At 46.0% G+C, this 15,368-nt stretch overlaps 1 protein-coding gene across 5 annotated transcripts in view; it reads right to left on the bottom strand.

The window, feature by feature from the left end:
- FAM110B (family with sequence similarity 110 member B) overlaps positions 1-15,368 on the bottom strand; it is a 181,560-nt gene that overhangs the window by 53,120 nt on the left and 113,072 nt on the right. For 4 of the 5 annotated variants that reach the window (XM_079796097.1, XM_079796096.1, XM_079796099.1 and 1 more), the window contains one exon: positions 815-4,446. The exons of the other annotated variant lie outside the window; for it this stretch is intronic. In XM_079796097.1, coding sequence (XP_079652223.1) covers positions 3,008-4,120 — 1,113 coding nt within the window. In that variant the 5' untranslated portion in view covers positions 4,121-4,446 and the 3' untranslated portion in view covers positions 815-3,007. Of the gene's footprint in view, positions 1-814; positions 4,447-15,368 lie in introns of those variants that run through there. 5 annotated transcript variants of the gene reach the window in all.

Raw genomic sequence — 15,368 nt, 5'->3', positions numbered from 1 at the left:
ACTTCGCTCTACATTGTAGAGGGGGAAAAGTGTGCTGAACTGTATGACAATCCTATATTCATACCAACATCATCATCATCATCACACACACACACACACACACACACACACACACACACACACACACGATACTTCCATCACTAATAGAATGAGCATTTTGCTTAAAAGACTTCACCATTAGAAAACATCTCCCTCTTAGGATTTACTATTAAGCATTTGAATTAGTCCTTTATAGAAACTCTAATTTCAAGAACAAAAAAGAAAATGAGTGCCTGCCTTCCATAAAGGGAACCAAAAATAAGGCCACAGAATATTAGACTGAATTATAGTGGAATGATTTATAGCCCCGTTGGAATACAATTTAATGTGGTTTCAAAATGTTGAGAGATTCAATAGAATTTATGACTAAAACAGCATAGGTATAGATATCAAATTAGCAAAGAGGTGCTCATTTCCCAGACAAACTGGTTTTCTTAGAAAAAGAATATCTATTTTTGGTATTTCAATAGCCCCAGAAAAAGATGGATATATAAATGCTAATAAGGCTTGAATATTTTAAATGGCCACATTTCTATCCCAATGGTGAAGGAAGTGTGTGTGTGTGTGTGTATTTTCATCCCATTATCTTAATTGCATTGTATAATCACCACTCATAGATGAATTTCAAAATGTTTCTTTTGGGAAGTACAGTTCTAGTTGAACTGAAAGTTAATCAGAGAAGCAGAAGGAATTCAAAACCAGTAGAGAGAGAGAGAGTCAAGGAACCAAATTTGATTTTCAGAAGAAAAATGTTTATGTACAGTAATAGCTGGGAATCACATAGTTTGTTTCTGAAAATGACGTCTTAAATAATACTTTCTTTTACATTTACATATTATATGGAATTTTGAAGAAATGTTAACCTTCAAATAATCTGATTCAATAAATACTCATTGAATACTCAATGTCCTAACAGGAGATAAGACATTTCCACTAAGAGGAATATTTCTCTTAAAATAAATGTGAAAATCTAAGTTTCTTGAGGCAGAGACTCTGTTGTTGACCACAATAGTCACGTGTCCATTGTGAGGCCTGAAAAAGGGACTTACTGGATAAGTGACCTGTTGAAAGAAGAATGAATGAATGAGTGACAAATGTATGAACACGTGTCATGTTAAATGATGTTGGGCCTGTATAAAAATAAGAACTAGGCTATAAATTTCCAAGGTATGTCTCCACTGTAAGAATTCATACATTGTTACAACTCCAGAGTCTAGTGGAAGATGTAAAAGGTTTTGTTGTTTAAGCAAAGATAAAAATAACTGAAGTGTGAGCTAAGTAACAAAGAGGCCGCATATTTTAGGAGCCTTGATGCAACTATTTAGGCAAAAGCACATTGCTGGAGCTACAATTAAGAAAACTGATGTTCAAAATAACTGTGATATGGGGAAAATAACTTAATAAAACAATGTTTCTTGAAGACGATAAAAAATCTGCTTCTGGCTCACATGCCAGAGCTAAACTTCCAGGAAAGTACAAAGAGAAACCACCACCATTAGTGCCTGCACCAGAGCTATTTATTAGCATAAGTTTTCCTTCATTTTCTTCAAGTTTTCATAACAACTGAAGTATGTACAAAGTCTTACAGCATTTACACCATAAAAAGTTTCTTATTAGCTGACGCAGTCTAAGGTAGGGCTCCTGAATTTCAGAGCGTAACTACAAGAGCAATGAAGCAGACCACTGCATGTGTACCTCTTGCTACCACACCACAACTGTCAGCTGGTTGACAGCTAACTGGAAGACAGGTTATTGGGGGGAGAAAGGGAACAAGTTGATATGTAGCACTAGAGACCATGGGGGCGGGGGGCGGGGGGAGCTATATAGTGTGTGTTTCTAATTTCCTAGAGCTGTAACAAAGGCCCAGAGCCTGAGGGAATAACATAGGCAAGACAATACCATCACACTGCTCAGATATGATTCAGCTACCGAAGGCGTTCACTGCTGAATAGGAGGCTCTATACTAATATGGCTGGTATTTCCGTGTGTGTTCATGTCTTCAGACAGCACAGACCTGCACAAGCCCCACTCCCTTGTCCTCTCTCCCAAATAAAACAACAACAAAGGAAGGGGAGGAAGGAGGGAAGAGAATCAGCATGGAATTAGTTATTGACCAAAAATACCCCCCCCCCCCCAAATTTAAAGACATTGAGTAACAACTTCAGAGTGGCCATTCCTGTCAAAAGATGAATAGTAGAAACTTCTGAATCAACCCAAATCAGAAGAATATCAACAGAACCCCGGACATTCAACCTCCTAGATATAATCGCCTTCATTGTATCTGATTGTCTTTTCTTGGGGTCAGTATTACACAGAGCCACCAATATTTATTTACACACTAAATAGGACACAGAACGTAGCATTGTTGCCCCAACCATTACTTTAGCAAGGGCCAAGAGAATTGCAGTATGTAAGGAGTTAACCTCAGGCTCACCACTTTCTTTCCTCAGAAAACCCAGCCTGGTTCTATCTTAGGTCAGTTACCCTATCAGTTTGGTTAGCAGGTTCCATTTATTTCCCTCTTGTTGGGGTGTCACACGTAGGCAAATTGGCTTTTTATTTCAAAAAGATGCTCCTCTCAACTTAAAAGCCAGTTGATAAAACTTTTAATTAAGACACAATAGCGCGGGATATAAAACACAAGAACCACATAAATATATTGAAGAAGTTGTATACCGTTTTCGTGTGTAAACAGTTTTGCTTGAGATCAAAGCCCTAAATCAGATTCTGGCCTGAAACTTTTTTTGGCAGGTGACGTGTGTTCAGCCAGGCTCTGCAGCGATGGTTGACCGGGACGCCAGGTCAGTCCCCTTGTTGACAGGCATGCAACTTGAAAACATTGCACAACAAGCAACACAAAGAGAGTGGAGAAGCTCACAACACTTCAAGGAGACCTCACGACCTTCACAACTGCGGATGCACAGACAAAGAGACCCCCCCCCTCCCTCCTTCGCACACGCGCTGTCTCTTACACGTGGGAGACCTTCTGTGACTCTCTAGCTTGTTTGATGCTATACAACCACTTGATGATCCTAGCGTTTCTTTCGATGGCAGAAATGCCATAGGGCACCCGGTCATTGGCACTGTCATCGTTTCTAAGGTCACTGTTACTGTCCTGAGACTGTTCACAGTCTGAGCTGATCATGCTTGCACTGCGGAAGTTGAGGGATATGATGTCAGAATTAGCCCTTGCAAAGTTTTCCATCCCAAGGTTTTCCAGCTCCTCGGGGTCCAGTCCGCAGTAGTTGAAGAACCTCTCCACGTCCGCGTCCACGCGGAAATACCTGTCACTCAAGTCCGACTTGGACCGCTGGAGGGAGGGTCTTCGGCTGACTCCGCAGGCTGGTTCCACGGGGTCGGCTTCGGGGGACTTCATGGTGGCGATGGCCGCCACCTTGGGCTTGGGAGGCAGGGGAGGGGCGGAACTACTGCAGGGGATCGCTTTCAAGGGCTTCGCACTGGTCACTTTGCGGATGTCCGAGGAGCTGTGGGAGACGTGCAGGAAGGACTCGGCGGTCTGCTCCAGCAGCCTCCGGCCCACGTGGGAGCTGCTCTCCTGCGGGCTGCCGCGGCCCTGCGTCGGGTAGACCTTCAGGGACTCGGCGAAGGAGTGCCGGTGCAGGTCGGTGGCGTCGGGCCGGTGCGGAGGCCAGTTCCGGGAGCTGTGCTTGTGCCCGGAGCCTGAGCTGGAGCCCTCGGAGCTGTTGATGATGTTCTTCAGGATCTCGAGCTTCAGGGTCTCCCGGTGCACGCCGCTCTCGGTCTTGGCGTTGGGCCCGAACACTCTGAGCGTGGGGCTGCCCAGCGCGCGCTTGGCGCCGGGGCACACGGGGGGCTTGGCCAGCACGGCGGGCTTCACCGGCTCCTGCTTGGCGTTGATGACCTCCTGGCTCTTGACATACTTGGCCTTGTCGGCCTCCAGCCTCTCCACGGCGCTGAGTCTTTTGGGGTTCGGCTCCGCCTGCCTGCGGAAGTAGTCGGGCCCTTTGTTGAGGATGCGCAGGGGCACCGCCGAGGTGAAGGTGCCCGCGGGGCTGACCGGCTTCACCATGCTACCTGTCTGTAGGGTCTCCGTGGGCATGGCGGGTGGTCTCTCCCCGGCGGCCGTGTTGGATTCTCTTCTGGGCGCCTCCGGCTGCGCTGGACAGACTCATGTACACGGAGCACGAAGGGCAGCGGACGGACCCTGGAACCTGAGTGTCAGCGGCAGCGGCAGCGGCGGCAGCGCCTCATCTCACAGCCCATGCACCGCCACTGTGGCTTGCCACTCACTTTCCCCCGTCCAGGCAGCCCTGGTGCAAAAAGGCCAGGAGCCACACGTTCCTTTAATCTGCTTCGCCGCCCCCTTTCTTCTCCTCGAGGATGTGGGAGTTTCCTCCAGGTCTTTGTGTTCCACTGCAGGCAGAGCTGAAACACAAAACAACCAACCGCGGGTTAGGATGGGCGAGTGACATCACGGCTGTAGCAACCGGGAGCCCCGCGGCGGGCGCCCCGCCTCCGCCGGCCCGCCGCCGGCCCCGGCGCCCGCCAGCTCCGGGAGGCGATTCCCGGTCCGCGGAGCGCCCCGCGGGCCTGGGGGCCAGCCTGCTCCCCCGCGCGCCGCAGGCAGCGGCCGGGCCGGCGTCTGGGAGAAAGCTGCTGACCTTTCCCACGCGTGAACGCTGCCAGCCGCCTCCCCATTGGTGGGAACCGCCTCGGATCACGCCGGGTTGGTATTGCTTAGGTCAAAACCCAGGAAATGCTAGTTGAATGTAGAAATGCTGGTTTAGCAAAGCCCGGTTCCCAGTGCATTCAACGCTGCTGGGTTCCTAAGGATCCCTGTAGGGTTTACCCTGCAGCGTCTGCGAGTTGTGTCTCCTTCGCAATGAAGCAAACCTTGTGACTTCCTGCTACCTACCCATCTCTCAATTAACACCTGAAACAAGCACTTCTTAACTCTTCAAAAACTAAAACGATGGGCAGAAATGGGATTGGCAGTGAAGATGAAAAATCTTTTAGAAATCAACGTTTCTGTGTTATCTTATTTTTGCCAATCGATATATCTGAAAATGCTTTCTCCTGGAAACCAAGAATGCGTATGAAGTTCAAGCTTATTTTTTTAATAATAATAAAAAAACTAGAAACACTTCTAGATTAACTATAGAAGTAGTTTGATTTTAAATGCTCCATCATTTCTTTCACACTTAATGAGCAGAAACCAAGTTTCTTTGTGGAATGTATTCCTCCCCCCGCCCCTCCCGCCCAAGGAAACGAAGAGCAAGCTCTTAAGATGTCAACCATACCTAAAATGTTACTGTATAGCGAACTTGTATAATAGCTAAGCATTCCTGGAACTGATTCATGGTTTTCTGAACCTGACTACACCCTCTCCACTCCCCCACCCTACAACCCCCCCCCCCCCCCCCCCCCCGCAACCAACCAATATGTATCTATAGGGAGTTTTTCTACTTGCATTTACCTTTGCAGTCCTGGGAATAACCCCCTTTGCCTGCTACTGCTGGCAGAGAACACTTAGGAATGCACCAGCATTTGAAAGTAACTGGCGAAAGACCTTTTTAGCTTCTCTGGTTATAATAAGGACTATTAAGAGAGTAATGTATTCATCTAATATGTCAAAAAACGAATGTACAAAATAAGAGAAGTGATATTAACGATAAAACATCTGCTGTCATGGTAAGAAAATGAAGTGTCTATTAATAACAGGGGGGAGGGGGGGCTGATATTTCTCCTTATCATCTTTTGAAACTCTTAATCTCTAAATACACCCATTGTCATGTTTCATTAGAGCCGGTTTTTGTAATCTGCAAAAGGATTTGTTCTAGCAAAAATATTTTCCTGTGCAAGACTTGAGAAGCCCCAAGGCAATTCCCACATAATGATTTTCTTTGATGGTGTGGTTCTGTTAGAATACTTTAATTTAGCTTAAAAAACCACCTCCTCTTATGAAGATGAAGTGAAGTTGTTTCTTTGAACGCATTTGGAATGACATGCCAGAAGAGGGGCCGCGACCTCTCTGCACATCCTCTGGGTCTGCCATCCACCACCCTGGGCCCGCCTCACTGGGAAGGTGACCTGGGGCCCCTCCACTAATGGGGTCACAGCCTGGGCTCGCAGACAAAACCCTCTGGCTCACCCCCAGGGCACTTGAGAGAGGTCTGTCCCCAGGACAGGCCATGTTTCTCTCGCATCTTCACTGATTACCTCTGCAGCTTCCAAAACTCATTCAGGGAAAGGACAGCACCAGAAGGCTCAGGGGCAGAGCGAGGGACAGGACTGGCATCTGCACTCAGCACCTTGCTGCCCACGGACCTCAGCGAACCCCCAGCAAGCAGGAAGAAGGCCCAGTGGGCGACAGGAGACAGAGCTCAGACCTCTTCTTCTGCGGCCTTGTCCCCTCACCTATGAATGACAAGAGGTGCTTGGACGAGATTCCGATCCCCTCTCCATCTAAAATCATGTGGTTCTGGGGAGCTAACAAGAAGTGAGTAATTTCCAATCTCAAAAATGGCACCTGGGATTGAACTTTTGTATGGTTCCTGCACTTGCCGTTCTTAGGAAAATGTTCTTTGAATGCTGAGCTATAGTTAACATAGAACACCCACTGGCATTAAAGTGCGAAATGGCCTGTTTTCTAATTCCATCATAATAGGACCAGAAGTCCAAAATGTCCACCACTCCTGACCCGACTTGCCGTCTGGCCCTGATGTTAAGGCAGGCTTTGGTACCATTTGGAACACTAAATAACAATCATTACTCTCAACTCACAAGACTGAGAAACACCTATTTTGAACACAACCCTAGCTTCACCCATAGAAGTGAAAACTGGTCATTGCTCATGTGTGTTATGACAGAGGAAAGGTGGTATATTGTTTGAAAGAGGGTGTCTGACTAATTCAACTCTAAATCAACTAACAGCTCAGTGTCTTGATCTTAACTGTGAAAAGAAATGTGCTGAATCGGTGAACTTGAAAATGTCTTCAGATTAAACATTCTTGGAGGCAAAGAAGCAATTTCAAGAATTCTCAAAGAAGTGATTTTCCAGTTTCCTAACATGTCCGATCACAAAACATTTACAATATGAATAAAATTGTCCCATGTTGCCTTTTGATTTTGGCGAATAGTATTTGTGCTTACTGACTTCAGTCTTAAGAGTCCAGCTTGACTGGGGTCACTCTCATGCTTGTTTTTTTTTAATATATTTTTTTATTGATTTTTTACAGAGCGGAAGGGAGAGGGACAGAGAGTCAGAAACACTGATGAGAGAGAAACAACCATCAGCTGCCTCCTGCACACCCCTGCTGGGGATGTGCCCACAACCAACGTACATGCCCTTGACCAGAATCAAACCTGGGACCCTTCAGTCCGCAGGCCGACGCTCTATCCACTGAGCCAAACCAGTCAGGGCTTGTTTTTCTTTTCCCCATTTAAAAGCAGAGAAACAGCCTGGCCATTGAAGTAAAAATGCAGTTTCCCGGGACAATGTTAACTTGAATTCTTTACAAATGTAATAGAAATGCACTAAAAATATAAGATTGCTTACTGAAGTATGGACTGTGTTCAATCAATTAATTGACTAGTACTTATTAACTGAGCAATTATGTGTAAGTAACTCAAAAAGTTTTTTAGTAGAAGATTCAAAATACATCTGATGACTATTAATTAAATAATGTTGATGAAAACTGTGGCAGGATTGTCACAAAGGACTTCCCGTAAACAACTTCTCAGGAGTTAGATGAAAAAACAATGCTGAGGGGAAGAACTGGAGTTAAAGGCATGGGAGACAGGGCACCTGTTATCAGAGCAGCTCTCGATGGAGTTCATGGTCCATTCAGGACAGTTGAAGGGCACTGACGATGGCTGGCATAGAGTGTTAGGGGACGTCAGTGAGAAACCGACTGAGGGCGAGGAAAGGGGAAGATGGGCTTGGATTCTATGTTGAGTAATGGGAGAGCACTACAGGGGAATGAAGCACCGGCAATATCCTCCAGGCGGCACTGTGAATTGAACAAGTCTGGAGGGAGGAGTGGAGGGGGACAAGTTCTTACCCCCCCCCCCCCCCCCCCCCCCCCGCCCCAAGTTTTCACTGATGTCAGGTGGGCCAAAAACGATAGCAATGGGTACCGGGACAACCGCGCTTCAGCTGAGTAGGATCAGCGCAGTCTTAAGCTCTTCGCTCAGAGCTGTGTGAAGGGCTGGGGCCAAGGGTGCCTGCCCTCATCTCAGACAGGCGGAGGTTGGACTCAGGGCCCTCTGAAAGCTGAGGAACCTGGAGACTGGCTGATAGCTCAGGCCTGAGGGGTTCAAAGGCAGAGCCTGCCATGGACTCTCCAAACACAGGATGCAGGCGAGGGGAAGCTGCGTTTCCATGAGTGCGGGGTGAGGGTGTTCTGGGACCACGCGTGGACCTGGGGGAAGGAGTCAGTGGTTATCTTAAAAGGAACTCTCACCAAAGATTTTCCCACCCAAGCCAACAGCCCTACCCCGAGGAAAAGGCAGTGAGCTTCCCCTAGCGGTGGGAGACGTGGCTGCCCCCAGGGAATCCGAAAGTTCCCCCAAAGAAAGCTGTCTGAAGAACCCCCCATGCCCAGGGGACACCAGATTACAGGAGTCAGAGGTATGGAGAGGTATGCCATCTTTCCCTGACCAAGCTGCCCGCCCCTCACATTCGTACTCCCACGCGGGGCCCCCGAGAGGTTAGAAATGACGCCCAACGCGTGGGAGAAGAGCTGGAGCAGGGAGAGCAGGGAAAGCAGGGCAAAAACAACCTTTATTAAGTTCCCCATCCCCTCCTCCAGAGGTTTCCAAGCCAACACAGGCCTGCGCTGGGAGAGGGAGGAGGTCATTTAAACCGAAGAGGCTGGAGTTTTGATCATGATGTTGCACTGGGCTCTTTGCATGCCTGAAACTGATCTGAGGACTTTGAATAATTCACAACTAGCTGAAGAGGCTCTGGGTTCTGTCTGAGATTTCAACCCAGGGTAGAAAGGAGAACTCAGCGGAGTGGATTCCTGGGGCACTGGAAAAAGAGGGTACTCCCTTCTTCTTTATCCTAATGAATCCAGGCCAGACAATAAAGCGGGCCCCGTAGTATTCCCTTCAGGTTTTCTGTTTATTTCCCTGTTGACTCAGGGCCCCTCCTCAGTTCAGAGCCAGGTCCCAGGGTCAAATGGGTTTCTCTGTGCCCGGCCACTTACAGCCCTGAGACCCTGAGCAAGCAACTCAAGCTCGGTGCACCCCAGTTTCCTCATTTATGGAAGGTTGACCGCAATGGTCCCTACATTTCCTGGGGCTGATGTGAGAATTCCGCGAGGTACCACGTGGCAAGTGCTCAGTGTGGGACTCGGCACCAAGTTTGCTCAGTGAATGGGAAGCTGTTATTAAATTTCGTCCCCGGTGTCCACAAGTTGGCACTGATAATCACCGTCATTAGATTTCAAGCTTTAGGGTAACTGAATGATCTTTTGTCCTAAAACGATTCCATTACTCTCCAGTGACAGTGCGTGCACTATTTCTGTCAAAGTGGGTTGACTGTGCAGTTTCTGTCTCAAAGGTCACTCGCGTGATCCCATTTTTATTTGAATTACAAAGAAAATATGCGGTTGCAAATTTCAAAGCTAACACTTATGTGAGTGTAACAGGCTACAGTAAATAATAAAGCCATTATTGGAAATGAAATCAAACCTAAAGTTGCTCGGAGAAAAACAGCAGGTCAAATCTCAATCCATGATGGTGTCTCTAAAGTCATTTAAGAAAACTCGTTTCACGTGCTTTGTAAGCAAACCCATTATTTAAAAAAGGTTATGGTTTCTCTTAAAATGTCTTCCTCCCATTTAAGACACTCAAAATGAAGTAGAGAATAAGACCAAAAAATAAAAATAAAAAATCACGCTCTGGTTGAACACCTTCCCTTGGCTGAAGGTAAAGAAAGTGTTGCTATGAGAGGGCTGACTTGAATGAATGTGAGGGAGTCCCACCTTTCACCTGAGATTACAAAAATGGATGCTGTGCACAGCCAGTGCCCAAATGGTTTGGAAGTGGAATGATTTGCTTGATGAAAATAACTAAAAGTCATTAAAGAGCAGGGCCACTAGCATTCGTAATGAAAATCCAATAGGACTGCTTGCCTTACCCAAACAAACATAAAGTGACCTCACTTTGGGCCATTTTGCCCCCTCCCAGAGGGAGGTGTACATGGCTAAGTTCAGTTGTGAGAATGTGTGAGGCAATGGCCAAACTTTAAATCAACATGGAATTCAAGAGACCATCGTCTTTGTCATAAGCCAATACACTTAAATCACAGGTTTTATTTATTTTTAAAAAAATATATTTTGTTGATTTTTTACAGAGAGGAAGGGAGAGGGATAGAGAGTCAGAAACATCGATGAGAGGGAAACATCGATAAGCTGCCTCCTGCACAGACCCCAATGGGGATGTGCCCGCAACCAAGGTACATGCCCTTGACTGGAATCGAACCTGGGAACCTTCAGTCTGCAGGCCGATGTTCTATCCACTGAGCCAAACCGGTTAGGGCTAAATCACAGGTTTTAGAAGACTCACTAGTTACCTGAGTCCAAGTGTTAGCTGGTTCCCCCAGTTAGAAGGACAAGGAGCACCTTCCCAGTGGCAGTAATTACATCACAAGGAATTCAAGGATTATGAACTCTAGAAGCAATTCATGGAGTTTATGGAAACGTGCTGGGAGCTCACACTCACCAGCCCATCCATCCTCACAATTACCCCTTTAGGGAGTGGTCTGATCCACCTTATATAAGTAAGAGGGTAAGTATTTGTGAGTGGCACCCGCACAGCCCTGCCCAGAACCCAGGGCTGTGCAGATCTGGGGACCCTGCATCCAGTTCTCCCACCAACACTGATTTTGAGCATCTGCACTTTGCATACTGCTTTCTCCTTTAACTGTGTGAATGTATACTCGGCAACTGCATAGCACATACAATAAAAAAGGTTAGGATGGCAATAGAGACAGAACATTTAGTTCTGCAAATATTTTTAACTTCTAGTGGACAGCCTTGGGGCAAAGAATAAAATAGGCTCTAAAATAAATATTAAAGTACACTAAAGTAAAATTGTGAAATACTTAAACTTGACAAGAAGGAAAAGTAAAGAGCATTGTTTTGGAGAATGAACCATGTTTGTTGTGAATATAGTAGGTAAATTGCTATCTAAATTGTTTACAAATTATCTGTTAATATGACCATTTCTTATTAAGCTTATATATGATGCCCCCAGAACCATACTAATGCATGTCAGAGGTTTTTAAATTCAATCCCACAAATATCTCCAAAGCAGGTATTATTATCCAAACTTCGCAGGTGAGGAAATTAATGTCCAAAGACACTAAGAAAGTTGTCTAAGATATTCAGCTCCTGTGCAATGGGCTCCACACTCCGGTCTGCACAAGTATACCTTGGCCCACCTCACCATGTCCCATTATTCCTTCAACTCTTAATAAGATATGTATAATGTATTTTAAAATGCTTCATATTTTAATATTATGTCTCAGGAATCCACACTAATTATACTTTAGTTCCTAAAATCTACTCTTTTGGCCATTTACTGCTTAGTACCAGGTTCTCCCATAAGGAAGAGGAGGAAAAGAAATCATTCAGCTTGTTACAGCAAATAACCATGCTCCTTGCTAACAGCGTGAATGCACAAGCGTTCACGGAAGATGTTTACAAATTGGGTTCTATTCATTCAGTTTTCTTTCTTGATACTACTGGCTGCAGACGTACCAAAGTTAGCTGAACTTCGACGAAAATAATGATTATTAAAATGAGCAATCAGACAACATAAGACTATGGTTTCAATCTGTCTTTACTCCACAGGGCATTTGGAGAGCAGGGAATCACATGTTTTTTTAATTGCTATATGTACTAAAGCCCCCAGCCATGCACATCCCAGACCCTCACTAACATGTGCATGGAGTTAACTAAAATGCTAAGCACTCAGAAGACCGAGCACATCATTTTATATTGTAAAGGCTCGATAAAGATGCCGGAAAACAAGCTTTGGATTTGCAATAGCATTGCAAGTGCCTCCTGTTGATTGGAGAGCATGGAGTAAACGAATGCACAGAAACTGCTTATTCTCAACTTGATGAACATATCAGCACTGAATTGTACTTAGAACACAAATCTGGTGCAAAGAGAAATCAATACAAGATAGAATTTAAAAGCAGAACCAGTAGGTTCACTAAAAATATATATATATATAAATAAATACTGTTGGTCTCATTTGCCAGGAACACCTGGAATTATTTTCCATCTCTTGAATAGCTCTTAGCACATCAATTGTTAGAACGATTAGTTCTTTGCCTCAAGTGTGCTCAGAAAAGACAAACAGTCCATTTTCATTTTTCAGGACTCAAACTGAATGGTGGGACAAATAATAAAGTTTCAAAATAAGACATGGAGTCGACAGACACCTTTGTCTGCAGCACATATTTTAATCTTTAGCACTTAACACATCTGACATGAATCATTTTCAAGCTGAGAGCGGTACAGGTAAGGCTTCACCACAATTTGCACCTGAAATACTATTTTTGGGGCCAAGTGACAAGGAGCTGGGAATGACTCATAAGTGCACTCCACCTTGCCTGTAAGCTCGCTGAAACTTAAAGCAGCAGGCGGTGTGTCCAGCTGTGTCTGGAGGCAGGCAGAGGGGTAAGAGGGACAGGGAGACACTGGTGATCGAGGGAGGCATCCGGGTCTCCATTCACAGGTCCTCTCCATTCTCTGCCTCCATCTTCTGCTCCCTGCCCTGGAACCCCTGCCTTCCTGGGCCAGACCTTGACCAGAGTCTTCACAGCTGGAGGAACTCCCCAAACACACAGGGATGCTTTTTCTGATTTCTCGGTTGATGTCCACTCCTTCCTGGCCTTCCTCCCTGGCACTTCTCTTACGTTCTTTATTATGAGAGCGGTGGTGACCCCTGCCCCCTCCTGGCTCTCTCCCACCCCAGCCTAGTAGGGGATGCTGGTGGACAGAAGAGTTCAGACTCTCTTGTAGGAACCCTTGTCTGACACCTGTCCAGTTCAGGATGTGTCTTTGCCTCAGCTTAAAAGAATAAAAAGTTTAAACTACCAAAAGGCTGTGCTTACTTCCCCACCTTCCTACTCTTGCTGCCCAAACAAACAAAGCTGGCTCACCTCCTAGGCTCTCTAAGGGTTATGACCACTGAAAATCCACAGTCAAAAAGCAATCTGATCAATGCTTGGAATAAAAAGCTACAGACATTGCTAGATGGACACAACAAGTCTTTCATTGGATCTGCACCCTCTGCCTGCAGTATCCATCCTAATACAATGTACTTTTCTACTCTGTTCCTTGATGCTTTCACTTTAAAATGATACTATCTGCTCATCTTGACTCATGTTTAAGCTTCTCATTCCTGTTTACTAAAGAAAAATGACTCATCCAAAGTGAAAAAAAGGGACTTAGCTTTTAGAAATAGTTTCCCGCCCCCCTCAGTCTTGAGTATTTCTTCTGTTTGTTTAGTGAGAAATGGCATTTTTTTCTATTATTTTTTTTAACATAAAAGAGAATAACTTTGCTCGTAGATATTTTGTGCTTTGTGATCTCTCAAGATTCTGTGCACAATCTCGTAGGTCTGAGAAATACAGAAGCACCGGTTACCGCGTGCCTTCCCCTGCCAGACCTCATGCCAGACGGGACGGGCACCGTGTGTCCATCAGCCTCTCCAACAGGTACCATTTATCCCACTTAACAGAGGGGGAAAGTAGGGCTCGAGAGGTTTAAGAGACTTCCCTGCAGCTAGTGAGTGGAGGGAGCTTACTGTCAACCTCAGGCCTGTCTGCCTCCCACAGCTGTGCCCTTGGACTGCTGCTACCGCCATGGACGTCTCCGTGGCTGGGAAGGGGGGCCGATCTGGACGTGAGCCAGACAGGAAGGGAGGAAAGAACACCCGCTCGTGCCCTCCTCACCACCTCTCGCCCATAGGATGCCAGGTCCCCAGGCTGCTTTCATAACAAAACCTCCTTCCTGCTGCCAGGGCAGAACCTGTGTGCCCACTGTTGGGGAAACTGTATCAGCAGTACGTGCTGTGCCGGAGGATAAAACGGTGAGGGGGAGTAAGAGGCAGGAAGATGTTCTGAAAACTCTGTGAGAAGCAGGCATTCGTGAAACATAAAATAATAGGCCCCATAAATCCAACTTGTGGCGGTGACAATGAAAGCTCTTTGTTTGGTAAGATTCTCTGAGGGGCTGTCCACATTTGACTACACCCTCCTTAGTGAAAAACAGTTATTCTAAAGTCTTCCTAAGGAAATGAGACTACAGAAAAATAACAACCCGGGCATCACCCGATTCTATAAAAATCAGACTGTCTTGAAGAAGCCTGAGCCCACCTCTGGGCTTGCCTACAGAAGGGCACGGATCCTTCAGACCACGAAGACCCCCTGAATGCGACACAGACAACTTCCTACAATCCCCACCCTCAAGGGAAAGGACCCCTATCGGGACACACTTAAACATGTTTATACAGACATAGGACCTCGATGCAGGAAGCACCACTAGTGTTTACTGAGCATCTACTATGTACCGGGCAGTGACCAAAATGAACTATATGTGGAGCTCACATAATATGGCAATGAATAAGTTAAATAAATAAAAAAATCTAGTATGATAAGTATAGGTGCTTAAAGGAAAAGGAGAGCAAGGATTTAGAATGGTGGAATTTACTGTTGACTTCAAAAAGAAGAGTTTTGGTAAAGTGATTGGCAGGGTTCAGGACAGAATGAGAAGACACTGGAGACGGTGTTGAGGGCTTATTTCGGGAGTTTTAAGATGCGGTGATAGCTGGAGGGGTGAGCAGGATTGAGAGAGAGCTTTTATTTTTTTAAGATAGAAGAAATCACAATATATGTGTATGTTGTTAAGAATAATACACTAGAAAGAGAAAAATGCATATGATGCAGGAAAGACTTCACACTAATAGGAATAAAAAACAAGAACTAAAAGCTTTAACACGGGTGGTAAATAATGGCTTCAGGTGTCAGAAGATGGTGTGGGACTTTTCATAGCTGCCTCGTGACATCGGAAGAGACATGTGTAGCTGATACCAGCTCTGCAGGAATGTCCAGGGAGAGTGCTGCCGTGGGTCAAGGCAGTACCTGTACGGACCCCTTGGAGCCTGAGGGTGGGCACTGGACAGAGAGCATCTGGCTGATGCTGAAAGATGAAAAGGAAAACAGTGATGTGACCCTGGCCGGAGTGGCTCAGTTGGCTGGGCATCATCCAGTGCACCAAACGGTTGCTGGTTTGATTCCTGGTCAGGGCACATGCCCGGGT

Source organism: Cnephaeus nilssonii (genome assembly GCF_951640355.1).
Source record: "Cnephaeus nilssonii genome assembly, chromosome: 18".
NCBI lineage: Eukaryota > Metazoa > Chordata > Mammalia > Chiroptera > Vespertilionidae > Cnephaeus > Cnephaeus nilssonii.
The sequence above is the reverse complement of the archived record's forward strand: the minus strand, read 5'-3'. Positions and strand labels throughout refer to the sequence as shown.